The sequence below is a fragment of the Vigna radiata genome, chromosome 3 (genome assembly GCF_000741045.1).
Source record: "Vigna radiata var. radiata cultivar VC1973A chromosome 3, Vradiata_ver6, whole genome shotgun sequence".
Lineage (NCBI taxonomy): Eukaryota > Viridiplantae > Streptophyta > Magnoliopsida > Fabales > Fabaceae > Vigna > Vigna radiata.
This window is the reverse complement of record NC_028353.1, coordinates 10224297-10251172: the sequence shown is the minus strand read 5'-3', so window position 1 is coordinate 10251172 and position 26876 is coordinate 10224297. Positions and strand designations below refer to the sequence as shown.

The window sequence follows — 26876 nt, the reverse complement described above, 5'->3', positions numbered from 1 at the left end:
TTCAAGTTGAAAAGTGGACTGTTGTCATTAATGCTAGTAGCCATTAAGAGAAGAATAATTTCAAAGTTTAGAAAAGGTTAAAAGAATTTAGCTTGATGTTTATGCAAATAAACATAGCAAGCAACATTAAGTATATTCTTCCAACAAATGACAATGTGAAATAATTTATGAAATTTGTGGAATAGTACTCTCAAACTACTGAAAAGTTCATTGTTAAAACATTGATGAGTACCTTCACCACCATAGCAAAACTTAAGTCTTTAGGAATAATAATGGATCAAAGTTTTCTAGTATAGTTTATATGTGTTAATGTGTGATAATGATGAATCTTAAGATCCTAAAATAGTTTTTGAGAATGAATTTGGAATAAAGAAAAACAAAAAAAAATTACATGATAAGATAACCATGACAGAAATGGGATGAGGAAGATAACAATGGTGGTTGGTTGTTTGAGAATCCTGTTTGATGTTTTTAGTGCTATAGTGAAGATGAGTCTTGTTCAAATAATTGATTGTCTGTAATTGATTATTTTTTTTGTAATTAATATGGTACAAAGAAAAAGAAAACCAAAAGAGAAAAAATTAAAAAAATATTAAAAAAACTAAAAGATATGATAAATTATAATTAATTAATCGACTAATTTAATTTATTAAAACACACAAACATATCATATCACTAAATTACCTTGGTAAACTTCAATTTCACCCATCTCTTTCCTGAAATCTATCTCTCGAAGGTCATTTAAAATACAATGACATAATTTATAAGAAACCTGAATAAAATATGAGACAAGTTCCGATGTGCTGTAATTAATGCGTTTACTTTATATGGCCCCGAACTCACGCTCCATACGAAAGTGATTATTCTTTGTTCTCTTTGGGTTAATCTAATCAGTGTCCAAACACGTCCTTAATGGGTTAAAAAGGTAAAGGTAATAATTGTTATAAAAACATATAGTTATATATAAAAAGTGTGGAGGACCACCGATGCACTACTGAAGTCTTTGTCCAATTGTTCCCATGGATCAAAACCCACTGGAACAAAATTAACTTCCCCTCATCCATCCAACAACCTCGTCATCCACTCAACACATGTCTTCCACTTTCAAACTGTCACCACTTTTATCATCTTCGTTTTCCAACACGCTCTGTATGCTTTATTTTTTTTTTCTGAAAAATGTATTATTTGAATATGATAAAATCAGTAAAAAAAAATAAGTATTTAAGTTGTGTTTATCAATGTAAGGTCCAGGTATCGATAATTTCTTAAAGTCAATCATATATATTTAAAATATTATCTGTTTTAAAATTATATCACAATTTTGTTTTCGAAAGTGTTAATATTTAATTATAGAATAAATATTATAAGTTTTTTTTTAAAGAATATAAAATAGTCTATTAAGTCATTATTTTTATCTTTTTAATTGTATGAGATTATGAAACAGTTATTATATTGTTTAAAGATAAAACTTAATTTATTATTTTTGAATTTGTGATGACGAGACTATATATAAAAAGAATGAGTTATTCTCAATTTTAATCTCTAACTCTACTTTAGAAAAACATACCATCGAATTTGAATAAATTAAGGTTTAAAAAATAAAATTGTTAAAGAATTGCAATGATATGTTACACGCATTATTCTTTCATATTTTACTGTTGTTGATATTTCAAGAGAAAAATATATTTAAATTATATTTTAGATCCTGAATAATATTAAACTATTGTGTGTGATATAAATAGTTGTGAACTATTGAAATTGATTAAGTATCTAATATTTAGAAAATTAAGTGAGATAGTTGTAACTCCGTTGACAAAGATGGATCAAGGAACTGTCTTCTTTTGGTCCGTATAAACAGTTGGCAGGTTTTTCACCTAACAAAAAAAGTCCCTATAATTAATTTTGGACTATATTGCATTTATAAATATGGTTGGCTTGCTAAATAATCACTTTAAAAGTTAAAAATAATATGTTATCTAATTAGTTAATGATTCGGACAAATTTACATTGACAAAATATTAAAATAGACTCTTTAATAAATCGTTTCAAGACAGTTTGATTATATTTCTTTGAAATGTTTTCATTAAAATATGTTCAACCTTTTGCTGTTGTAGTTAAATATATTATTTTTTAAAACACATTAACATGTTTTTCCAAATTATAAAACAGTGAAAACTCTACCAAAACTATGTTAGGATTTTTTTAACTAAATTTATTCAAATGAACCTTCTCTAAACAAATCCGCATCTTCTCTTTTTTCTTCATGAGTTTGCATGCTGAAGGAATCATATACAACATTGCATTTTATGGATTAAATTAATAAAAATAATTATATTTCGTGCTTATAACTTTTATTAATGTTAAATTAATGTTAAACTCGTATATTTAACAAAATAATATCATGTTGATTATACGAATTTAACATTAATTAAAGTTTATAATTATTAAAATATAAAATATTTTAATTTTTAAACTTTTAAAAATAATAATATAACTTTTTTAACTCAACAATATTTTCTTTACATATTAAATAACATTTTAGATTGACATTTAAATGTATTTAATGATATAAATAATTTAAATATTAATTTAAAACATTGTTTGATATATTAAAAACATTTAACATTGTTAAATTATAAAAATTATATTTATTTATTTTTAAAATTTAACAACTAAATTATATTAAAATGTAAGATAAAAATAAATTTTAACTTTAGACTTAAGAGTGTATTTTTTAGTTAGCTCGCGATGCATGAGTTAAAATTGGGATTAATTATATTTTGACTTCACATTTTACGATTTTATCTACGAAGTTCTTTTTAACCAGTTAAGTATTCTATATTTAAAATGGAAATTTTTTCCCAAATTAATAATTTTAAATTTAAAGAATCCTAATTTTCTAATTCGTTTATTTTAAAAGTGAATTTAATAAATTCATTTTAATTAAAACATAATACCAAAATATCAAATTTCACTTAAAATTTAAAAATCATAAAATGGCATCCTAAAACCAATAATTTCAGCTCTTACTATTTTGTCAAGTCTTATTATTATTTTTTTAAAGTATAGAAAACTATCTTATATCAAGTTCCATTATAAGCTTCCAGTAACAAAAATAGAATGTTGTCGATCTCACTTCTTAAAACTTTTATAAAAATCGATAGATGCTCCAAACCTCTAAATATTTTTATAGAAATAAGAATAAATCGAAAAACTAGAATAATATACAAGTTAACACAAAATATGTAATCACCTAAGGAAATCTGAACTTGTATGTGCCATTATCATATAAAGACATGCACAGAATGTGAAAATAATATCTTATTTGACTAGGGTTTTTTAGTACAGACAAAATTTTACATAAAAAATAAGAGATAAATATGAATTTATATATATATATATATATATATATATAAAATATTTTTATGGATAAGAGATCTTTTATACTGATATCAAAAATAAATCCCTAAAAACCTAACCTAAAACGGACGTGTGGAAATTAATTTGTATATGTTGAAACTCCCTACGTTTCTTCCCTTGTGTACTTGCAAAATAGAAGCCAACCACCAAGAAAAAAACCAAGAGCTACATGACAGTAACAAATCTATTTAATAAGCTGGAGCTTTTCTAATGATCTGTCAAACAACAACTTGCCCTTATTTAAATTATAAATATCTTTCGGCCCAAAAAAATAATTAAACAAATTTGGAGTGGCAACAATTATCAAAACGATAGTTTAACGATGATACAAGTAAAATACTTTTTACAGCTAACTATTGTGTATTTTCTTAAAGTAACTATTATAAAAAGTATAACTTATGCATATAGTGATTTATAATTAAGAAAAATATATATTATATTATAATGATAGTGCATAATTATTTTTTATAAAGTAATAATCGAAAAAACTTAGGGTATAGAGGATCTAGCTGAGAATCCGGTGAGTCGTGTTGTATAGTGGACCCTGAGATGCAACTAAAGATTATACTTTAAATATTAGATTCGAAAAGAAAAAATAGTTTATGTAAAGTAGATTTAAAATGTCAAAAGATGAGTTAGAAATGGTTCATGGACAAGAAATATATTCTCCATTATTGATTGCCATGGAAATATTTATAGTTTATTTATATAAAGTATGATCTAGTTGTGATGATAGATCCTTTGGAGCAAAATTCAATGGTTTCGTAAAATAATGGTTTAATTAGGTGCGGCGGGTTAAGTTGCATTATTGCCAAACACGGTGGCACTGCTCGTAATCTCCATCTTCTTAAAGTTGAAGTAAACTTAACGTGCTTTTCAAATAACAGTGTCAGCTTCTAGATGATGATTATTATCATTGCTTTTTACACATTCTCATGCTGCCTCAAAAATTCCTCTTTTTACACTTTCCTCTAATTCACACGCCATGCAAATTTCCCACTTTATTTTCTTTTCTTTCTTTTAATTTTTCTCCCATATATTCCATCACGAATTTCATATTTACAATTTAAATTTAATTTAATCTATCTATACTTAATACTGTATAACGTACATTAAGAAAGTACGGTACGTATCGTGTATTATAAATAATTGAAATAAACACAATCATAGATATTTCACTATTACTAAGAAAATTTTAAATGATCTCTCTAATTCACATTAATTGGTTACTAATACTGTCAACAAAATATATATATATATATATATATATATATATATATATATATATATAATTGTTCATCGTTCTCTCAATACTATAAATACAATATGAATTTACCAACGAATTTTTTGTTGGTAATGATCGATGGATTTTTTTATCAGTAATTATCGACAAATTTACTATCAAATGAAAAAATTTCATCAATAATATTTACCGACAATATTTTTATTGACAAATTTTTTATTGCTGAAAAACTATCTATAATTTAAATTTTTTGACAAATTTCATGCATTACTGACATACTTTGACTATCAGTAATATCAAATTTTCATATATAAACATATATAACATCACATATTCATCATTACTATCACCCTTATCATTAGATAAAAATCGTTTGAAGAATTCATCCAACTTAAATGATCGTACTTCTTTAAACCAAGGAAAACTTTGTTGTTTGAACAACATAACTTTAGTAATACAACTTTAAATAAAATTGATTTTACCTCTCATTGACTTAAATACTTATATAAAGTTTGAGTGATTGTCAATTAAGTATCATTCTACAACACTGGACAAATTCTACTTGTTGTATTTTTCAATAAGTTCCAACATCGTTAATCTCAATTTTCAATAATGCTTAAATGATTATATTATTACTTAAACGCTAACACAAAAGTTTCTTGATTCCACATATTTTAGAATTACATGATCACAACCACTTCAGAAGAGTGACTCAGCTAATATTCATCCTAAAAGATAAATAATTGTCTTTGTCTATTTAAGTGTTAATCCATCACATGAATAAAGTATTTTACATTTTGAATATCTATATCAATGTATATTATAATACCACTTAAATATAGTTTAAGTGATAATCCTCTATGGGAGCAATGTCATCCAAAACAATACATATTTATTAGAAAAAACATATAATCAAAATTGTAAATATTTAAAAACCACCCTATTTGTTTGTTTAAGGATTCTTCATTTTACTACTACAAACTGAAACATTTTAATGTTGTATATTTGTATTTTTGAAAATTTTTAAAATAACCTACCTAAGTTATTGTAATTAAAAAATTATAAAAAGTAAATTTTAAAAAATATATTAATTGTTGCTTATGTTATTCGTTTATTATGTGTAAAAGATATTAAGAAACAAGAATTAAAAAAAGTGGTTGCAAGAAAATTAACAATTATTACATAAACAAATTATGGATAATTTTGGAAAGAGTTGTATTTTTGGGGTAATAGATATTACTAGCAGAAGCATAGTTACACATGTGTATTTGCATTTTAAAATTTACTTTTTGTTATTTTTTCTCTTTATTATTTTTAAGAGAAATTGAAAAATAAAAGTTGAATAGAGGATTTACAAAATGAGTAACAGTTTTAAAGTCTTATATGCAGAAGTTAAGGGTAGTTTTAATTTTAGAAAAAAATTATGTAGACTGAAAAAAAAAACTTTTATAGATTAAGAATAACTTTATTTTAAAAAACAATAACTTTTATCCTCGGTTATATGTTTATTATAGTTTTTTAAAATAATATAAAGAAAAAAATAGTTCAATAAAAAAATATATAAAAACAACTTCATGGAATTAAATACCGTTTTTTAAAATGATTCTTTTCATTGTAAGAAAACATGGATATTTTTTTCCGTAAATTTAAATAAAATAATTACTAAATTATTTCATAATAGAATTAACTTTTTTTTAAATCTTAAATTTGAAAAACATATGAGCATGTATGTATTTGACGAGTTTTTACTTTTTTATTTTATTTTTTATTTTTAAAGAAAAGTGTATGTTTTACTTGAAACTAGTTATTTCTTTAACAATTTAATTAGCGAGTTTCACTCCTTAAATTTAACACGTGTTTTTTTGTGTTTTTGACATATTATCTATATTAATTATTTTTAATTTAATTAATAAAAAGTATTATCGAGCTATTTAAACAATATTTCTTGTGCAATCATTTAATGACAGCTAAGAAAAAAAAAAAGGCCTGAAAAGTAATTTGGCTTGATACTTAGGGCATAGAGTACTATAAATATGACATGTGGATGCTCAATCATAGCTGCAATTGGAAAAGATAAGATAAATTCAGCAGAGTGACCACAAGTAACTGATTAATTACAAACTCTTAAAACTGTACTCTGCAAAAAAGTTAATCTTTATCTTTATTTGTAATTTCCTAACTAATATCTACCACTACCCATATTATTTATATAATTTCATTATTATTTTATAAGTAAAAAATTATTTAGACAAGTCTTATTTCATTTGTAAATTTCTTACTCTAGAGGTATTAAATACAATAAAATATATACTTTCATGATCAAATAAAAAGTTTAATATTTATCGGATTTGACCTGTTTGTATTTGTCAACCTAACAAAAAGATTTCAATTATTGTAGTGGGGTTGTATTTTTTTTTATACTTATATGTTTTGGTGTTACATCTGACTTATTTTGAACCTGACAAAATTTAAATAGTAGAAATACATTTTTTTATAATTTTTTTTCTCAAACATGTTTTTACTGTTTACTTTACAATACAAAGTCATGTGAAATTAATTGATGATAAAAAGTTTATAATTTCTTATGGTACAATTTTATGACAATAGCAAAAAGAAAATCCTTACAAAGCTTAAGTGTTTAGTTTACATATTATTAAAAGCTTAATTTATATGTTTTTTTTAGCATAGGTAAGTAACTATCTGGACATAATTAAGGCTGACTTTTGTTAATAATATTATTAATACGTCACATGTTAATATTTATTGAAATATCTTTAACACAAGTTCTAAAAGATATAAAGGCTTAAATATTGAGATGCACTTAATGATGATTTGTGAACTTAACTAACTTAACAGTAATTTGTTATTGTATTTATTCTCTAATGTAAGAATGTGATAACTATATATAATTGATGCAATAATTTGTACAAAAGCATATTATTTTTGAGATAACATTGAAAACATGTGAAGATGAAATATATATATATATATATATATATATATATATATATATATATATATATATATTTGATTTATTGACTATAATAGTTAATTATAAGGTTTTGGATCTTTGGGTGAAAAAGTGTAAGTTTGGTGTATAATATGGTGTCTTAAGCAGCATACATTCTTCAATGCTGATGAATTAAATGATGTTTACTAAAGAACAAAATAATATCCAATTTGTACATGTAGACTCTTGCATTAAAAGAGTTTATTTATTTATATTTATAAAACACTTAATGTGAAATGATTTATAAATATTTTGTGTTGGTATTATGTCCCGAATAAATATTTCTACGTATGGGATTTTATATTACCGGACATTTCACCCTAGCTTTACAAATTAATTTCAAGTTAATAAAATGATTTTCAATATAAAAAAACCATAATTTTATATAAATTAAAACTTTTCATATCGCAACCAACATTTGTCTCTTTTTTATTTTTCACAACTTAACTTTGTTTGATACTTTAACTAATAAATATTTTAAAATTGATTATATTATTCCAGCGAAACATTTCTTTTCATGTTTATAGCTTTTTCTATAATACATTTTACTCTGCAAAATATGACCATCTTTGATTATTAATAAAGTCATATTAAAACAAATCAAAGAGAGATTCACCCTTTTATTTGTTTTGATAGAAACAAATTATTAGCAACAGATAGAGTTTAGTAAGATTACACGTATATTTGCTGTTATTTTATTCACACACTTATATTTTTTAATTGTTTTAGAAAATAAACAACATCCTTTACATATTAAATTAGTAAGAACTTTTATATATATATATATATTTATTTATTTATAAGGTTAAATTGATTTTATAAAAATACTTGCATATTTTCAGTCTTTATCTGTTCGGTTTTAATTTTTAGCCAGATACTTGCAAATACATTTTTAAAGGTTATCATTTTTCATTTTTTTTCTTTCTTAAAATATTGATTGTACAACGTTATTAGCTTGGAGCTCCTTCTTTCTATTTTATTATTATTTTTTATATATTTATTTGTTTATATGCGCAACATTTATTACATCTCTCGCTCCAAGACAACGCACGTCACATACAGGCAACTCACGGTTACCGGAAACTGTGTTCCTCGTCCTGGGATGAAAATATCAAACATTGTTATAACAGAAAGGCCTTCGAGTAGTGACGTGTTACATCACATCACGTAAATATAGGTAATAAGCTCACAACAAGTTTTCTCCTTTCACCCATTCGATTCCTATTGGTCCTACCATTTTCTCTCTTTCTCTTACACACACACTCTCCGTCATCTCTCTTTCGGCCCTGCATCTTTCTTTTCTGCTCTTCACTCCTCAGGTTCCGATCCAATAGCAACCCATGTCGGAGGAGCGGAACGTGCGAAAAACACGTGTGGTCGACGTGGTTCTCGACTGCGTCATACCCTACATCGACGACCCTAAGGACCGGGATGCCGTTTCCCAGGTGTGTCGACGTTGGTACGAGCTCGACTCGCTTACCCGGAAGCACGTCACCATCGCCCTCTGCTACACCACCACGCCGGCGCGGCTCCGTCGTCGCTTTCCGCACCTGGAGTCGCTTAAATTGAAGGGGAAGCCCCGCGCCGCAATGTTCAACCTGATTCCCGAGGATTGGGGAGGCCACGTCACCCCCTGGGTTGAGGAAATCTCTCAGTACTTCGATTGCCTGAAGAGCCTCCACTTCCGCCGCATGATTGTCACCGATTCCGATCTTCAGCTCCTCGCTCGCTCCCGAGGTCATGTGCTGCAGGCTCTCAAGCTTGACAAGTGCTCCGGTTTCTCCACCGATGGACTTCTCCATATTGGTCGCCTTTGCAAGTAAATTACCTTAATTCCTTTTATTGTTACTACTGTTACTTCTGTTAGTTTGCTTTCTTTCCAAATTAAGCATCCTGTTATAAAAATTAATGACCAAAATATGATTTTCTCTTGTTCATCATGGAGTTACTGAACTTTGGGGACAGAACTTTTTAAATTTCTCTGTGAATTGTTTCACAACTTTAGTTTTAGTAACTAATTGATTTGTTTGCTCGAAAGGGGATAATTTATGACGGATTTTTGAAAAGTTATGTATCGATGAAGGGGTTTAACAGTGACTAGCTAAGTTGCCCTAACTATTGTTGTGTTTAAAATAATTTAATTTTTTTTCAAAGTTAACTATCCCTTTTTTCTCTCTCCATGCACCGAAAAATAGCATTGCTTTGGCAGGTTCTGTCAAATTCATTGGATTAATACCAAACACAGTGATGAAAAATTGAGTAATTAAGTTTCATTAACTTGAAATTTGCATATATAATGTTCCGATACTGATGTTTTGTTGAAGTGGTTTAGCAGTTTGAGTTCCTTTTCTTTGAATATGTTCAGTTGTGTGTTATTCTTCGTTGAGGAGTTGGATTCTTTGACCTAAGATTCGTGTGTAGTTGGTGCTTTTTATTTACTCGATTTGCGTGATGATGGCTGTTTATTTACTATTCACAGAGCCCTGAATGGCTAACCAGTAACGCCAAGTGTTATTACTTGTTTCGCTAATCCTCCAAGCTTTTATTGCTACGTATCCATTCCAGTTGTCTGGCAAAGGAAGCTTTGTTTTAATGGCATTGGGTAATAAATTGTTGTGTCACAATATCAGTTACTGTAAGTTACTGTTAACTGTTGAGGATTCCTAAATTTATGAGCAACATACCCATATGAGTATATGAGCGGAAAAAGTGGAGAGGTAAAAAGAAAAAGAAAAAAAAATGAAGGATTTTAGGGAAAATGATACGATGTGAAGAAAAATATTTAGGAAAGAAATTGAATGAAAGATAAGATGGAAGAAAACGTAGGAATATGTATTAGCTATAAATTCATTATTTATTGGTGTATCCTGGGGAAGAGGTAGCTGGTTTAATTTCGTTTTTGTTCCAATGTCGGTTACTAGTTTTTTATTTTTTCTAACAGTTCTTCAAATGATTAAATGGTTTGAATTTCGTTTTCCAGAAGTTTGGAATCTTCGAATTGAGTGTATTTTTTCTGGTGATTAGTCATTTATGGAGTAAGTTATAAGGATGGCGATCAGTTTCTGTAACTTGTAGGATGAAGATACAAGTCTTCTTCTCATAGTATATGCGTTCTTTTTTTAAACTGAAGTATTGCCATTCTTATACTTTATGCTTCATTTAAGGGAGAAAGAATCTTATACCTTTTTCTGTTTTCATTTTATTTTCTTAGAATAAAAATTACATGATAACAGACATCTTGGTTTTAGGGAATAAATTCTAGGCATATTAGAATTTAGAAATACATTGGTACGATGTACCTTGTTTATTGGAAGCTAAAACTTGCTTGCAGCTAATTAAATTTTTGTGGCTCTGACTGTAAATTTTTCTTTGGCAGGAATTTGAGAGTGCTGTTTCTGGAGGAAAGTTCTATTGTTGAGAAGGACGGAGAATGGCTACACGAACTTGCTTTGAATAATACGGTTCTTGAGGATCTGAACTTTTACTTGACAGACATTGCTTGTATAAGGAATCAGGACCTTGAACTCCTGGCTAGAAATTGCCCCAACCTAGTGTCTGTGAAACTTACTGATTGTGAAATACTTGATCTTGTGAACTTCTTTAAGCATGCGTCTGCTCTGGAAGAGTTTTGTGGAGGCACCTACAACGCGGAACCAGAAAATTACTCTGCTATATCATTGCCAGCAAAGTTATGTCGATTGGGTTTAACGTATATTGGAAAGAATGAGTTGCCCATAGTGTTCTTATTTGCAGGCGTACTAAAAAAATTGGATCTCCTCTATGCAATGCTGGACACAGAAGATCATTGTACCTTAATCCGAAAGTGTCCAAATCTGGAAGTCCTTGAGGTAAGTTCCCCAACTTGTACATGTAAGGATTTCAAATTAACCGCTCTACCTCTTTACTCAATACGTTTTTACTCCTATACAAGCGGCTTTTTATTTTGTTTCTTATATATATATATATATATATATATATATATATATATATATATATATATATATTTTCGTCTTTTTGTAAAATTTTCTTTTCTTTCTTATTTTCCCTCCTATTCAAAATTATTAGTGTTTACCATTTATTTTAGAATAGAGAGATACTATATATTTCATAATTTTAAAAATTTTCTTGAAGACATTCTATGATGAAATTATGTCACAAACCAATAGTCATTACATGAAATAATCAATTGACATGGTTCAAAACAAACGTATATATGGGTGCCAGATAAATTAAGGAATGATTTTAAATTTTAGAGAGACTACAACTAAAATTAAAATACACTCATTTTATAAAAACTAGAACATATTTAAAACCTCGTGTGTGTATCTAAGGTTTTATGTAAGGGTTTGATAATATACTTTCATTTGTCTTTTGAAGGAAACTATGTTAACCAGTTATAACATTGAATTTGTTAAACACTCATGCATGAAAATATAGATATATATATACACACACTCAAGCAATTGTCCAAATATGTAATCATTATTAATTTCACTTTATATAATGATACCAGCCCCAAAATACCTTTCCTTTAATTGTGATTTTGTTTCTGAAGACCCCTTTTTTTCATTCATAGTACTAAATTCCTAGGAATGATAATATATGAAAAAACTTTGCTTTTAAATTGAAATTACTAAAAATTAAATGATATGAACTTACTTTTCTTAATACAGTGGTATTAATATTTTTGTTTTATATATATTTGAGTAAGGAGGAGTATATATATGTCAGTAATTTTGAATTTAGCAGAACTACATTTGAAACGTTTATGGTTGATATCTTTCTTTATGGACAGACGAGGAATGTAATTGGCGATAGAGGGTTAGAAGTTCTTGGTCGTTGTTGTAGGAGGCTAAAAAGGCTTAGGATTGAAAGGGGTGATGATGATCAAGGAATGGAGGATGAAGAAGGTACTGTGTCTCATAGAGGGCTAATAGCCTTGTCACAGGGCTGTTCAGAGCTTGAATACATGGCTGTTTACGTGTCCGATATTACAAATGCATCTCTGGAACATATTGGAAATCACTTAAAAAAGCTATGCGATTTTCGCCTAGTGTTACTTGATCATGAAAAGAAAATAACTGATTTGCCACTTGACAACGGAGTGAGGGCTCTTCTAAGTGGCTGTGAGAAGCTGAGAAGATTTGCTCTATATCTGAGGCGGGGGGGTTTGACTGATGTAGGTCTTGGTTACATAGGACAGTACAGTTCAAATGTTCGATGGATGCTGCTCGGGTATGTGGGGGAGTCTGATGCAGGGCTTTTGGAATTCTCAAAGGGGTGTCCTAGTCTTCAGAAACTTGAAATGAGAGGGTGTTCTTTTTTCAGTGAGCGAGCACTTGCTGTGGCTGCAACGCGATTAACTTCTCTAAGGTACTTGTGGGTTCAAGGGTATGGCGCATCTCCATCTGGGCATGACCTTTTGGCAATGGCTCGCCCCTTTTGGAACATTGAGTTGATTCCTTCTAGAAAGGTGCCTAACCATCAGGATGAGACTGTAGTTGTTGAGCATCCAGCTCATATTCTTGCCTATTATTCTCTTGCAGGGCAGAGATCAGATTTTCCAGATACTGTTGTGCCTTTGGAAACTGCCACGCGTCTTGTTGACGCCTAGAGTTCTGTATATACCCTTTTTTCTTTTCTTTTTCATCTTCTCTACTTTCATATTTGGCTTCTATCTATGTTCCTGCTCTATTTCTAGTGCATTTGAGACCATTACTCCTGTAATAAGCCTGTTTTCATTCAGAAACGCTTCCCCTAACACAATTGGTTCCCTTTAAAACTGAAATTCTCAATTTTGTGAAAAAAGCCAGAGTAGTTTTCTTTTTTCTTTTTTCCTTTCATTCGTGTTTTCCCATCAAACTAAATGGTATCTCTGCATTCTTTAGTTCACTATCATGACCTTGATTTGGTACATCAACTTTAACCCTTGAGAGAGAAATAAAACGCACACAAAAAGTTTAACATTGATATGGACCACAAAGAAAACTGTATGTGGAAACTTAAAAGGAAAATCAATCCTTTCTTCCCAAAACTACTTAGTTAAGAAGTCTTTCTTGGCTGGTGTCACATTAGGATATAATAAAAATATCTGCAATCACATCTCATCACCACCAATTTGGCATTTACAATTGCCACATTTGTCATTTTGTCGAAGGTAGTCTCCTCATAGAACGATGCTCGTTCATTCTTATCCAAAGTGCACGTCAATTATAAAAATGGCATGAAATGATAATCTTATTAAGAAACCGTCCTTGTTAACGTGTGTATGATCCTCTAGACTGGAGTTCACCAAGAAACTCTGAGGTGCAGTTGCCAATCTTATTCACTCATTTTATCTATTTCACTTTGTTGTAGTGCGAAAGGGATAGAATTTTTTTTTTCTGAAGTTTTTCCTTATCCAAGTTTATGTAAATCACATTTTTCTCTCTCTAAAATTGAGTTTTATCTTTATTTTTCTAACCAAAAGATACGGTGATCCTTTGCAACATTGAAGTTTGGTTTTGAAGGGCTTCATTTATAATTGTTAAAAGATTTTATCACGTGTCATAATTTATGTTTTTTTATTAACTATTATTCGGATTTTATTAGTTATGATCTTAACTTTTAAGGTAAAATTACTTGAATTAGGGTGTATGATCTGTCTAAATTTGTTCCAGTAATTAGGTGTTAAGAGGAAATAAGATTGTTTGATGAGAAGAGTTGTTATAAAAGATTTTTTGGTGATGAGTAAGATGTAAATGTTGTGGGATGATATTGTGGCCCATAAAAGGCGCAAAAGGCACAATGCGACGCAACGGCTGAAGCAGGGCACTACGGTCGTACTATAATGTTGTGGCCATTGTAGGGAGCTAAAGTTAGTCCAACATCCAATTCTTCCTTTCGTCTTATGCTCTCAACTTGAATTGTTTTTATTAATTAAAACAATTTATTTTTTCTTTCCATTTGAAAACATTTTTATTTTTATCTGCAAATTAACAAGGAATAATGTCATTGTCATTTCTTTTTGTGACTTCATTTTCCCTAAGTGATACTGTGGGAAATGATTCCTGGAATTAACTAACTCTGTATGCCATCTAGTTACTTAGAAGTATATGTTCTTTCTAGAACCCACAAAAGAACTTTAAGTTTAATGATTCAGTAAAAGTTATATTATAAAAGAAATTATGCAGTTGATAAAAGATACAAATAAAAGAAAAAACTTTAGTATATCCTTAACAATAAAATGGGTAAAGAAAAGAAAAAACACTGCATCATAAATTATTAATATAAAAAAGGGAAAAGAAAAAGAAAAACACTGGTGGAAATAAAACTATCTTAATCTGATTATTCTAATTATAACAAATTTATTGATTATGTCTTTAATATACTTGAAAAGCATTTGTCCTAATAGATTGAGTTTAATCATGAACTATATAAGTGATTGTATGGAATAAAGTGAAACTCTATTTTTATCACACTTGATATACAAAATAAAATAAACATGCACATTGCTAAGTTTAGAATTCATCAATTTCACAAAAACGTTTAAGTACAACATAATTTTAAAAAATTAACTCAACAATTACGTAATACAACATTTGATTGTTCAATGATAAGTGAATGTTGTATTATTACTAAATCACGTTTCATTCAAACAATCTTAACATTTTATTATATTAATTATTTTATTTAATATTCAAATTTTGATTCCTTGAACGTAAATAGCTTTAATTATAATACCAATTTAATTATAATCAAATACTCATATTCATAGGTCACATATTTAAAAATGCACAGCACGTATCTAAAGTCTGCTTCTACCTTTTGTTACTATTACTAATAGTTTTCGAGAAAAGAAAAATCCGCATAATGCAGGAGGCTATAGTATATATTATTGGGTTCGCAAGTAATACAAAGAATCAAAATAAAGCATGATTGTTCCAGTGACCAGTAAAGGAAGAAAAAATGCTGGCACAACAGTATTGTCACCACAAAAAGGTAGATTTGCTGAAAATTGAAATTAACAAAAGATGAGTATGATAGTGTGAGCCACATTGGCATTTGTACGTGAACGTGCCTGTATTCTGATCCAATGAGCATGGGATTCTAGTTAAGTGGAATGCAAACTCAGATTCTACTACCAACGTGATGCTGATGATCAAATCTGGTCAACTTACTCTCAGAAAGCATATGATTAGAGATGGTGGAAAGTGTCAAAAGACATAAAGCTTACCATATCATCAGAATCTACACCCAAAGTTTCAATCCAAGTGCTCAAGCGAGTCAGCCAAATCAGCAAGTGAATTGGCCAACCTATGCTTATGAAGGTACATTTTATATAAATAAGTTTTTATATTTTGGGAAATGGAACACTGAGGTCTGAGTGGAAAACCAACAGCAACATATTGGTCTCGGGTTTTGAGGACAGAACATTAATACCATTATGTGCTTTAATTTATAGCTTATTGGACAGGAATGAAAAGCTTCCAAAATAAATTACATTTTAAAACCTTCATCTTTTACACACTTGTGATCTAATGGAATTCAATAAACATTGATGCAGATTGAGTCTATACAAACAAATAGACACCTTAATTGTCTGACTGAGATAGACAAGAAACATTGAAAAGGTTCACTCCAAAACAGTTCAAGGAATGAAACATTATTTTTATGTTCATAATATAAAACAAGTACCCTTAGATCATATACTTGTATTCATGCAGGGCTATATATTATCTATGTAACAGAACTGGTGTGTGGTTCATCACATGATCAGAGCGGGCATGACAGTGCTTGAATACCAAATATAGCTTCCTTGTTGAAATCCGGATTTTTAAGCTTGGCATAAGTCTTATGAAAAGCACATTCATAGAAATCCAGACCTTGCAATTTGAGGGTCTTGGGAGATACGATGCCAGATGAAGGTGACATCAACATATAATTTGGATTGAAATCCATAAGTGAACCAATATTGTTGTGGCGATTTATCCATTCAAGTTGTACTTTTGGCATGCTATTCAGCTTCAGTTTCTCAGAGGGCACGTGAGATTCATTAAACTTCCCTTGGTCTGTTGTAAGATTAACAATGGTGATGTCATGGATACTAGGCCTCCTCTTGTTGTATTTCCCTCCAGAAAGCTTTTGCCTTATGTAATACTTTTGAGCATGGCTTGCCACTTGAGTGGGAGTCTTTGTGATCACAAATTTGCGAGAAATATTTCTCCAGTCTCCTTTACCATACTTTAAAAGTCCCATCAAAAAACGTCTGAAATTCAACACCCAAAAATCATAGAGATTAAAACTGCATAAGAAGTACCCAGTTTAACTAAAAAATATGTTTTGACATGTCGGCAGTTTTTTGGATAAATACGTTTGAAATTGGGTGTATAAAAGTTAAACAGACTACATTTTGATGCAGTTTCCCCAACCAGTGTAAAACATTAAAAAGAAAGAGAAATGAAGATGATGCAAGTGACCTGTGTTCCTCTTCTGTCCAAGGGACCCCTTTCTTCTTCTCCTGATCAGAACTCCTGACAGTTGCAGGCTTCTTTCTGCAGGCATCATAACAATGGTTGTCAACCATCTCCAATGAGAAAGAAGAGGTAACATATCCAGGAATTGGAATCCTTCCTGCTTCTATTTCACTAACATCTTCTTCCAATTCCCTGTACTGTTTTATCACATCATAGACACTTCTTCCCGGGAGCATGGCCGCAACCCTCAGCCATCTGTCTGGGGTATCCTTGTCATATATGGCAAGGGCATGTTCAAACTGCTTATTCTCTTCTCTACTCCATTCTGTGTAGTGACCCTCTTGAACAAACCAATTTGAATTTGACATAAAACAAGTTGGATATGGGGTCTCGAATTCCATACCTTACAACAAAATTCCCCTACACTCGAGATGAACGAGAAACTGGAAAAAAAAATGAACGACAGCAACAACAAAGAACTAACGCAACAATGATTGAAGGGGCAAGATATTAACAATCCTTCAAGTGTAGTCAAGACTCTACTTTCGGTGAGAGCATAAACTAAAGAATCTACAAGAGTTGAACTTTTATCCTTTAGAATCGAGGGGAATTGAGATCATAGTAGAATTAATGAAATGATAGCAGAAATAAATAACAAATCCAACAGCAAGTTGATGAAGAAAGGGAACAGTGAAGTCCCAAATTAGACAAGAGAGATTTTTTACAATCAGGAAATGAAAAGCAAGAAGGTGTTTCCTTTTGGTGAAGCAACTCCTAAAGCAAATGCAGATGACACTAACAAAGTGAAAAACTATAACAATGGAGGTTAGTGAATTTCAATGGTTTAGACTTGCATCTGTTGGTAACTCTTGTGTGGTTTTCACAAGAGAGGAGAAGCAGGAACTGGTGTGATAGAGAAAAAATGCCTTCGGATAAATGTAAATCATTTGCTAGCAATTAGAACTGCTCAAATTTCAGTGCTCTTTTATAAACTTCCGATTAATTACATGTTAAAAAAGAAAAAAAAAAAAAACTTACAAGGAAAGAGGAATTACCGTGGAACTCCCTCAAGTTATACATATTACCTGTCTTTCACCGTTATACTTGAGAGAATTAGTAAATACAATAAACATTTTTACTAAAATAATTATATAATATTTTATTTTATCTATTCTCTCTTTTCTCATATAATAAATATATGTAAATAATGTCAGTATTAAAATACGCATACAAATATTATTATTGTAGTTAATAAGATTTTACACATAATAAATAAATACAATTAAAAATTCTACCAAAAACAAATTTAAATTATTTACACTAAAACATAAACTCTAAAAATTAACCTTTTACAAAATAACCACAATTTTATAGATCTAAATAAAGAAATAGAAATATTTAAAGTTAAATTTTAAATAATTATTCTATTATCAATATTTTTTTATCAATAATTTTATTTTGGTTATTTGAATTTTAAAAAAAATGAAACAAAATTTATTAATAATTATTATTTAGTAATGAATATTTATGGATTAGATAGTATAATACTTATACTCGTTTTATCAACAAACAAATAATTAAATATCTATATCAATTATTACTAGTATTCATTTGTTATCTGTCATAAGTTTTACTTGTAAATCTTTGCAAGTATCTTAAGGTTGTGTTGTTTTACATGAAATTATTATTCCAAGAAAACGGGAAGTGATGATTTGAGAGATAAACTATGTTAATGTGTCATATAGCTTCAAAGTTAAGATTTAAGTGTGAGACCCATGCTTTTACATTAAGATCCTTCCTGTCACAGTTGAAATTACATTCATGGAGACTAACGGGAAACTGAATGTGTCAAAGTTGAAACCGATTTCATTGTGTTTAAAGAAAAAAATGAAACTTGTTCTGTTGTGGATGGAACTGATTTCAAGAGTGTGAAAATAAGTTATGTTTTATATCTTTATTTATTTTAATTAATACTTTTTTTAAAAAATTCATTCATTAAAAAAATTATAAAATAATTGTGAGTTATTTAAATATAATATTATATTACTTTTAACATATAGGTAAATTTGATAATCTTACTTTTTAATCTATCAATCAAATTTCTCACAAATCTACTCCACCACACTTCTAAATTAAAAGAAAAATATACTATAAACTTGAGCTTCAAATCCATCTAATCTATCTCTATCAAATCATTCTTTAAAAGGAAAAGAATGACGAAACACGAGTAACCAAATTCACATACGTCTTCGAATTGTTTAATGCAATGACTCTTACACATGCTAAACTGAATCTTTGTTGTGATATTAAGTCCAATTTTGAAACATAGATAAACACATACGTGTCTACTTAAAGAAGATATTGTTTTGTTTATTTTTTCAGTATAAAGTTGAAAATAGATATTGGGCTCTCTCAACTTAGGTCCTAAATAGAGTTAGCTTTTTGCCCATTTACTGATGGGCTTCGTTTGTGATCGTAAAGAAAAAAAAAATAAAAGAAACAATGACAGAAGGTTAGGAGCTAATAATCCCAGAGAAAAAGAACATACGTATCTCGAGTCTTGAGTTTCCGAAGCACTTTCGACGATCAAATTAGCGTTTGTTACAAATGCGGCATTGTCGATGATGTTCAGGTATAACACTTCGCCTCTTCGCTCTCACTCACTGTTACCCGTTTTTCCCCCAAATGTTTTTCGGCTCTTATACCTTGTCGCGCATGCAAAGATAGTACCAATTCATCGTCTTTGATTAATCTTTCGTTTTTTCCTTTCAATTTTAGTCCCATTATCACTGAAACCCCCCTTTCCCCATCCTTGATCCCTTCTATGATCGAAGCATGCACGTGCATGTTGGTGAAGGTGAATTATAGATATCACGGCTCAGAGTCTCTCCATTTGAGGTTGTAAAAATATCTTGATTTGTGAAATCTGTGTTATTATTCATCTTAGGAGCAAAGGTCTGTGCAATTGTACCCACTCAAGAGTTATTTTAGTTTAATGTTTTTTTTTTTTCATTTGTTAATAGTTATTTCCTTATATGCTAGTCTTGGCAAGATGAATTTATTATTCTTTGCGGTGTGATTGGTAGGGGTTCAGATGGGAGAGTTGACAATTAGAATAGGAGCTTGTTGTATTTTATGAAATTGAAGTTGGTTGGTTTGATTGTCACTCGTTAATTGCGTGTAAAATTATCAGAACATTTTCGTTATACAAGAATGTCCAGTCCGACTTCTAAAGCCACATGGACACCTGGGTTCCATGGTATATTTGTTGATTTGTGCCTTGGAGAAATGTTGAAGAATGAACCCGGGTCGACGAGAATTACTAAGGTGGGTTGGAGGAACATTGTTGGATCCTTTTATGCGAAGACTGGTGTGAGATATGAAAAAAAGCAATTTAAGAATCACTATGATTCTACTAGAAAACTATGGAAAGTCTGGGTCAAGTTGACTGATGATAGCAACATGAAGTGGGATCCAGAAACACGGACGTTTGGTGCTTCTGAGGAAGACTGGCAAAATTATATAAAGGTATGAATAGTGACTATTAATTTATAATTTATGCAAATCCAAGATTGTAAGATGCCCTTTTGGTTCCAGAGTAATAATAATGAAGCCAAGTTTTCACAGGCAACCCCAGAAGCTGCGCAGTTTCAGTCTAAGGAAATCCAGTTTACAGACAAACTCGATATCATCTTTGACGGAGGAAATCGAGTCGAGGAAATGAAAAGGTGGGCCAGTCTCAAGTGGCAGAATGATGCTTCAGCTACATCTCCTTTGCGTGGAAAAGAGCGAGAGAAGAAACGCAAGCATGTTAGTAGGGATTATGAATCAGATAGTACCATTATGGTTGGCTGTTCGCCAACACCAAAAGCTTCTTGGACACCTGCATACCATAAAATCTTTGTTGACTTGTGCATCGAAGAGACGTTGAAGGGGAACAAGAATGCTACACATTTTACTAAGGAGGGCTGGAGGAATATTGTCGGATCCTTTAATGCAAAGACTGGTATGAGATACGATAAAAAACAAATTAAGAATCATTATGATTCAACTAGGAAACTATGGAAAATCTGGGCTAAGTTGATTGGTGATGATAAGATGAAATGGGACCCTCATACCAATACGTTTGGTGCTTCTGAGGAAGACTGGCACAATTGTATAAAAGTATTCATCGTAATTACTGATATTCATTCAATATTATAAGTGATCTTTTTCATTGTTTTAAAAGTAATGAAGTCATTTTGTCACAGGCATTCCCAGAAGCTGCACAATTTCGGTTTAAGGAGCTCCAGTTTTCTGACAAATTACGTGTCGTCTTTGATGGAGCTATGCCAACTGAGGAAATGGTAGCAATGATTAAGAGGCAAAATGATGCCTCAGCTACATTGCGTGGAAAAGAGCGGGAGAAGAAACGTAGGAATGTTGGTCGGGATAGTGGATTAAAGAGTGCCATTATGGTTAATGCCATCCCAATCAGTACAGTTCCAAGTGAGCAGAGCATGTCCAGTTCATCACATCCCAAGGTCAAAGCTGCATGGACTCCTACAGTGCACAAGATCTTTGTTGATCTATGTCTGCAGGAGACGTTACAAGGGAATAAGCCCGGGACACATTTTACAAAGGAAGGTTGGAAAAACATTATGGAAACATTTTATGCAAAAACTGGTTTAAATTATGGTAGATTACAACTTAAGAATCACTGGGATTCTACCAAGGAACAATGGAAAATTTGGTGTAAGCTTATTGGCACCAATTACATGAAATGGGACCCATCTAACCTGAGGTTTGAGGCTAGTGAAGAAGATTGGAACAACTATTTACAGGTATGGTAAGTTTCTGAGTGCAGCTAATTTGTAGCCCATGGAAGTTTCTAAATCTTAACGGAAGTTCATGATTTCCACTTTTTTGGTACAGGAAAATCCAGAAGCTTCACAATTTCGCTTAAAGGAGCTACAATTCACTGACATGTTGGAAGCCATCTTTAATGGAACTACTGTTACTGGAGAGACTGAACCCACGGCTCAACAAAGGAAAAGTGATGATAGTGTTATTACTTTCCCTTTTCACACAAAAGAACTTGATACTGTCAACTTTAACGAGAAAACCGAATGTTATTGTGATGCGGTTGTATCAAGAAATGGTGTAAGTATTCAAAAGAATGCTAGTGCAGTTTCATCCACTGAAGGCAAATGCAATTATAGCATCGGTGAGTGCATTGAATGCCTTGATAGAATGGAAGAAATAGAACAAGGAAGTGAGCTCTACATGTTTGCTTTAGATGTATTCCTTAAGCAGGAATATAGGGAAATTTTTCTGCAATTGAAAACGCCTAATCTGAGGATCTCGTGGTTGCAGCGGCTTCAGTCTAGCGGTCCGCCTCCGGTCTAGGCCATTGTCATGCTTTCGGTATATATTTTTTTATAGTACCTCATAGAACGTGGTGGCCAGGCAAAGTGGTCCGTTCCTTGCAATATGGCGATGGCATAAATTTTCAAGGGGTTTCCTAAACGAGACTATACTTGGAAGTTTAAAACTGTATATCAATGACCGATAGACGCAATAAGTAGTAACTGATAAATAGTTCTTTAGTTTATTCATATTATTTTAGTGTTATTTTAATGTGAATATCCATTTACAGTTGGTTTTAAATCAGTCAGATGTTTGCTACCCCTGTGCAGATGTTATCCCAATCTTTCTATTTTGAATTCTTTAATTAGAGAATACTGATTTGACACCAGTTGCTCGGAAAGAAAAAAGCAAAATGGTGAAACAGGTTAAATAAGGAATTTCGTTTGGCAATTATGGGTTTAGTTACCTTTGAAGTATCATTAATTATTTGAAGTTGCAGAACCTTGTTCTTGAAATGGAAATTGAAGCTCAAAATACTGCAAAGAAATTACATGATTCTCGTCATCCAGATTTATTTCCGCAATCTAAGCTTGTTATCAAAGATTCCAAAGGAACGTGATTATGAGCCTGAAATTCCTGCAACACGCTAATTGTTTCCAAGCACTAAAATCTTTATGTGTAACACTGTTTACTGTCGACAACCATTTACTAACTTTATTTTAATAATAAATACTATATTTAAGAGAATAAATAAGCATTTCAGTGGAAAAAAACTTTTTAGAATTTATCGTGGTTGTACAGTATTGTATGAAATCAATTAATTGTCAAAAATATAAGAACTCCTTAAAAAAATATATGTAATAATATTATATACATGTTTGGATACATTTAAATGCCTTATCGACATCAGTAAAACGAAATTTTCCTGCATTTGATTAATTGGTTTTCAAACATACTCGTAATGTCTCAGACATGAGTATGCAAGGATCTACAACCACATAACAAACAAACCTCTAAGTTGGAGAGCTATTTTAGCCTCGAGGAAAGATTAGATAGTAGGATTGGTGCTAAATGAGTGGCAAGAACAAACTTAGATTCAGAGAATAATAAAAGGAACTCTCTTCCCGAAGGATGAATGATGAAACTAACATTCAGTATCTATGCTCTCTCATAAACTTGTCACACAGAGGGTCTGGAAGTAAAAAATTTCGCTCTCCAGTCTCTCGAACGGTCACGGCATCCATATGGCTGCTTATGATGCTTTTTATTCGGAAGCCTTTCTTCCTTACCACATTCCTTTTGCCACAAAAGTACTCATACCCTTTCGTAGGATCTGAATCTTCTGCTCTGTAAAAAAAAGTAAACAATTGACAGCATAAGATTTAGTTCTCACTTGATACTTTTGGTAAAGCTAAGTTTGTAAAAATGTACCTTTATAATGCGTTTGAAAAACCTAAAACTAAATTTAGTAGTAGCCTGGTAGATAACTAAAATTCTGAAATATTAAATGATCTCTTAATATGTTGGTAATCCTGAATACAAGATGATGTATTTAAAGCATAACCGATTGAGGACTCACAAGACTTGGTAACAAGGCTTGATCTTTGATATATAAAAGGATCATTATCACTTACCTCATTATCAAGGCAGACCAGCTTCTAAATCCCGCAGAGACAAGATGATTAATGGTGACGTTTCGGTATGTTCTAGGTTCTCTTGATAACAAAATTATAGACCATCCACCAGTTTGCAGGTACATGTATAATCTTAAAACAAACATGAGCTTTACATTGTTTGCCTCTTTAATACAGTTGCTAGTGCTGTCATTATAAAACCTACACGGAAAGACACCCTTGTTAAGCTTATATTCGAAGCAATTACAGATAATGAAGATCAACATCATGTTTTAAGAACTACAAGGGTTTTAAACTGATAATCAACGGAGTTTTGAGAAGCAATGAATAAAAAATTGGTGAACTGGTGCAAGTTTAACAAACCACTGATAAAAACTTTGTCACCACTATACTATAATCTGATGCAATCTATATCCTCTATCATCCTGTACTGAGAGTCATTGATTTGAAGAGATTACCTGTGAAACAAATTGGAAGAGTGATTCCAAGGGAAAATGTAATCTATGTCCATCAAAATCACATCCAATCCATCCTCTAAAGGTTTAACATTCTTGAAGTAATCGTCAATCACAGACATAGCCAAATCCAACTCTCTGGCATATTGACCTCCTTTGATATATTGAACAGCCAGGTTTCTGCATGTTGTGGGAAGATTGTATCCTTCTAAGTTATTGAGCTCAGCATGCAGAGAATACAACCTGCAATAACTGTAATAGTCCTTTATATTCAGAAGCTCGATTACTCCAGCGCTTTTACTTTGGCAGGACTGCAGCATAATCACCAAGGAAATGACCAACGTAACTAGTAGAACCCCAAGGGTGACAAGTGAAGCAACAAAGATTGTTGCAGTAAACGATTTCATGAAGAATCCTGACTCTAGCTCATAATGGCTTCTTGTCTCTGCAAAACACGAAAGAAAAAACTTCATCTGGAAGATGTTAAAAAACAGAACAATGCAAAGAACATGTATGATGTATAAAATTAGTAAATTTATTTTTCATCTTTAGCCCAAGGGGAAACTAGTGCAACTTGGATAAAATAAATTGGCACTATTAATTCATAGCTAAAGAGTGACAAAATTGGCACTACATACCGGAATCGTCTGAGAGACTAGGTGCAGAGTGTTGCTGCTGTATTTGACGAGCATATGAAGACATAGCTTCGAAGTCCAAACTGCAAGCTAATACGAACCTATGGTACAGTTCAAGAAGCACCTCCTCTTTGCACTTTGCTTCCAAGGGCCAAAGGGTTTACCTATAATTTAACAAGAATTCATTTGCTCATCGTTCATGATACCAAATTTATCATTCATGATATCAAATCAAAAAGATCCGAGCTTTGCACTTTGTTGTTTTCTTTAAAAAAAAAAAACAAACTTCTGAAAAATATTTTCAAACTTTCAGACGGAGATGAGGCTATATGAGAAAAGCACCTGAGAAAGACATCGCTAAGCCAAAGCAATAATCTTGCCAAAAAGAGTTTGTATATTTTCGTTAAAAATGCTAAAAGAAAACAAAGGCGTTGCCATAGACATGAGTGCAAGGATATTTCGCCGCTTCTCTGTTAGTCGTCGTACTATGATTGGAGGATTCATCATTCAGAATCCAACCACTTCAACTTTTTTAGTTTCTATTTTTTTAACATTTTAATATAAGAATCCGGAAGTTAAAGGACGAGAAAGGAAGCTTCCTTTTATTTTTGCTGTCTTTCCTTTGTTTTTGTTTTGTTTTTACCTTGACTATGGTTGATGAATGTGTGTACTCGTCGAAAGGGTGAAGTTGCATGTCTTTATTTTTTTATTCATATAAAAAATAAGTGTTAAATTATAATGATTAAATTTATCTACACGATCTTCTTCTTTACGAAAAATATATGAAACTTTAAATTGAATTTTATAGCAAATATATTAACATGGAGACCATCTATTCTTGAGAGTCCAAGGCATTATCCCTAATTAGAAAAAGCTTGACAATCGATAAGTTATATTCTAACCAATATATAGATGAACCAGCACCACACAGCCATATCAAGAAAACATGGAATAACTCCATCTGTATTTACCATCATCTAAATAATTTCCTTAAAAATGGAAATCTTACCCTGTCTAGTATTTACGTTAACAAATTTAAGAACCATTAAATATGAAACAATGTTGTATATATGGTCTTTTTGGAATTATTATTGGTCAATCTAATCTAACCAGTTCTTTAATTTTGCTTGTTTTGTACTAAAATCAAGAGGAAATTAAAATCCATAGTAGTTTCTTATATGTCAAATCATTCAAATCACTCCAATAATAACTGCAACTTTTAACAACTTTAAGTAAAGAACTTACGCTTCATAAACTTCATATGTAATCGATTCTAACTTCCATAATGTAGGTAGGTAATCAATTATGGATTCTCAAAATAAGTTTTTCTCATTCAATGTATTTTAATGATTTTTCAACATTTACCCGTGTACTAATTCTGATTAATCGAAAAATATAATAGAATTAATTCAGATTTTGTATAGATATACTTTTGTTAACATGAATATTTTTTTAGATTAAATTTACCTCATATTCCTATATCCTAATCTCAATAAATTGTTATTCTTTAATCTAAACTATATTTTGATTGCAGAAGACATAGTTGAACACAAGTGAGATACTTACTAACAGTGGTGACTAGCATCTCCCCCACCATATCTCGTTTATAAAGGACCATAGCACAACCACATAAATACATGCGATGCTAAATATTCATACCAAAATGCAGTTTCAT

At 30.7% G+C, this 26876-nt stretch overlaps 4 protein-coding genes across 10 annotated transcripts; 2 read left to right on the top strand and 2 right to left on the bottom strand.

The window, feature by feature from the left end:
• Window positions 1-8703: 8703 nt before the first annotated feature.
• Window positions 8704-13468, top strand: LOC106757925 (coronatine-insensitive protein 1). Its single transcript, XM_014640781.2, has 4 exons — window positions 8704-8850; window positions 8993-9492; window positions 11050-11521; window positions 12469-13468. The coding sequence occupies exons 2-4, from the start codon at window positions 9014-9016 to the stop codon at window positions 13285-13287; spliced, it is 1770 nt and encodes a 589-aa protein (XP_014496267.1). The 5' UTR covers window positions 8704-8850; window positions 8993-9013; the 3' UTR covers window positions 13288-13468.
• A 2621-nt stretch (window positions 13469-16089) lies between these two features.
• LOC106757231 (transcription factor DIVARICATA) lies at window positions 16090-18220 on the bottom strand. Its single transcript, XM_014639857.2, has 2 exons — window positions 17132-18220; window positions 16090-16920 (listed from the first exon to the last, which is right to left on the bottom strand). The coding sequence occupies exons 1-2, from the start codon at window positions 17527-17529 to the stop codon at window positions 16428-16430; spliced, it is 891 nt and encodes a 296-aa protein (XP_014495343.1). The 5' UTR covers window positions 17530-18220; the 3' UTR covers window positions 16090-16427.
• Window positions 18221-19611: 1391 nt separating this feature from the next.
• On the top strand, window positions 19612-22940 carry LOC106756830 (L10-interacting MYB domain-containing protein). 5 transcript variants are annotated; one of them, XM_022779419.1, is made up of 5 exons: window positions 19612-19760; window positions 20322-20656; window positions 20726-21292; window positions 21379-21951; window positions 22043-22940. In XM_022779419.1, exons 2-5 carry the CDS (start codon window positions 20342-20344, stop codon window positions 22514-22516), a joined length of 1929 nt encoding a protein of 642 aa, XP_022635140.1. In that variant the 5' UTR covers window positions 19612-19760; window positions 20322-20341; the 3' UTR covers window positions 22517-22940. The 5 variants fall into 5 exon arrangements, with proteins under 5 accessions (XP_022635140.1, XP_022635142.1, XP_022635141.1 ...); XM_022779421.1 differs by having other exon boundaries at window positions 20215-20656; XM_022779420.1 differs by having other exon boundaries at window positions 19963-20656.
• Window positions 22941-23361: 421 nt separating this feature from the next.
• On the bottom strand, window positions 23362-25729 carry LOC106757361 (uncharacterized protein At2g39920). Of its 3 annotated transcripts, XM_014640016.2 has the most exons (5): window positions 25544-25729; window positions 25205-25365; window positions 24570-25011; window positions 24112-24312; window positions 23362-23824 (listed from the first exon to the last, which is right to left on the bottom strand). In XM_014640016.2, exons 2-5 carry the CDS (start codon window positions 25266-25268, stop codon window positions 23629-23631), a joined length of 903 nt encoding a protein of 300 aa, XP_014495502.1. In that variant the 5' UTR covers window positions 25269-25365; window positions 25544-25729; the 3' UTR covers window positions 23362-23628. The 3 variants fall into 3 exon arrangements, with proteins under 3 accessions (XP_014495502.1, XP_022634719.1, XP_022634720.1); XM_022778998.1 differs by lacking the exon at window positions 25544-25729 and having other exon boundaries at window positions 24570-25039; window positions 25205-25537; XM_022778999.1 differs by lacking the exon at window positions 25544-25729 and having other exon boundaries at window positions 24570-25033; window positions 25205-25537.
• Window positions 25730-26876: the final 1147 nt, after the last annotated feature.

What these genes read in the sequence shown, in the direction of transcription:
- LOC106757925 (XM_014640781.2), top strand. Translation starts at nt 9,014, where the DNA reads ATGTCGGAGGAGCGGAACGTGCGAAAAACACGTGTGGTCGACGTGGTT. An exon ending in CATATTGGTCGCCTTTGCAA is followed by an intron (nt 9,493 to 11,049) that starts GTAAATTACCTT and finishes TTTCTTTGGCAG; the next exon opens with GAATTTGAGAGTGCTGTTTC. An exon ending in CAAATCTGGAAGTCCTTGAG is followed by an intron (nt 11,522 to 12,468) that starts GTAAGTTCCCCA and finishes CTTTATGGACAG; the next exon opens with ACGAGGAATGTAATTGGCGA.
- LOC106757231 (XM_014639857.2), bottom strand. Translation starts at nt 17,529, where the DNA reads ATGGAATTCGAGACCCCATATCCAACTTGTTTTATGTCAAATTCAAAT. An exon ending in TGGACAGAAGAGGAACACAG is followed by an intron (nt 16,921 to 17,131) that starts GTCACTTGCATC and finishes GTTGAATTTCAG; the next exon opens with ACGTTTTTTGATGGGACTTT.
- LOC106756830 (XM_022779419.1), top strand. Translation starts at nt 20,342, where the DNA reads ATGTCCAGTCCGACTTCTAAAGCCACATGGACACCTGGGTTCCATGGT. An exon ending in ACTGGCAAAATTATATAAAG is followed by an intron (nt 20,657 to 20,725) that starts GTATGAATAGTG and finishes TTTTGGTTCCAG; the next exon opens with AGTAATAATAATGAAGCCAA. An exon ending in ACTGGCACAATTGTATAAAA is followed by an intron (nt 21,293 to 21,378) that starts GTATTCATCGTA and finishes ATTTTGTCACAG; the next exon opens with GCATTCCCAGAAGCTGCACA.
- LOC106757361 (XM_022778998.1), bottom strand. Translation starts at nt 25,258, where the DNA reads ATGCTCGTCAAATACAGCAGCAACACTCTGCACCTAGTCTCTCAGACG. An exon ending in TAGTCTCTCAGACGATTCCG is followed by an intron (nt 25,040 to 25,204) that starts GTATGTAGTGCC and finishes AACATCTTCCAG; the next exon opens with ATGAAGTTTTTTCTTTCGTG. An exon ending in TCTTCCAATTTGTTTCACAG is followed by an intron (nt 24,313 to 24,569) that starts GTAATCTCTTCA and finishes CTTTCCGTGTAG; the next exon opens with GTTTTATAATGACAGCACTA.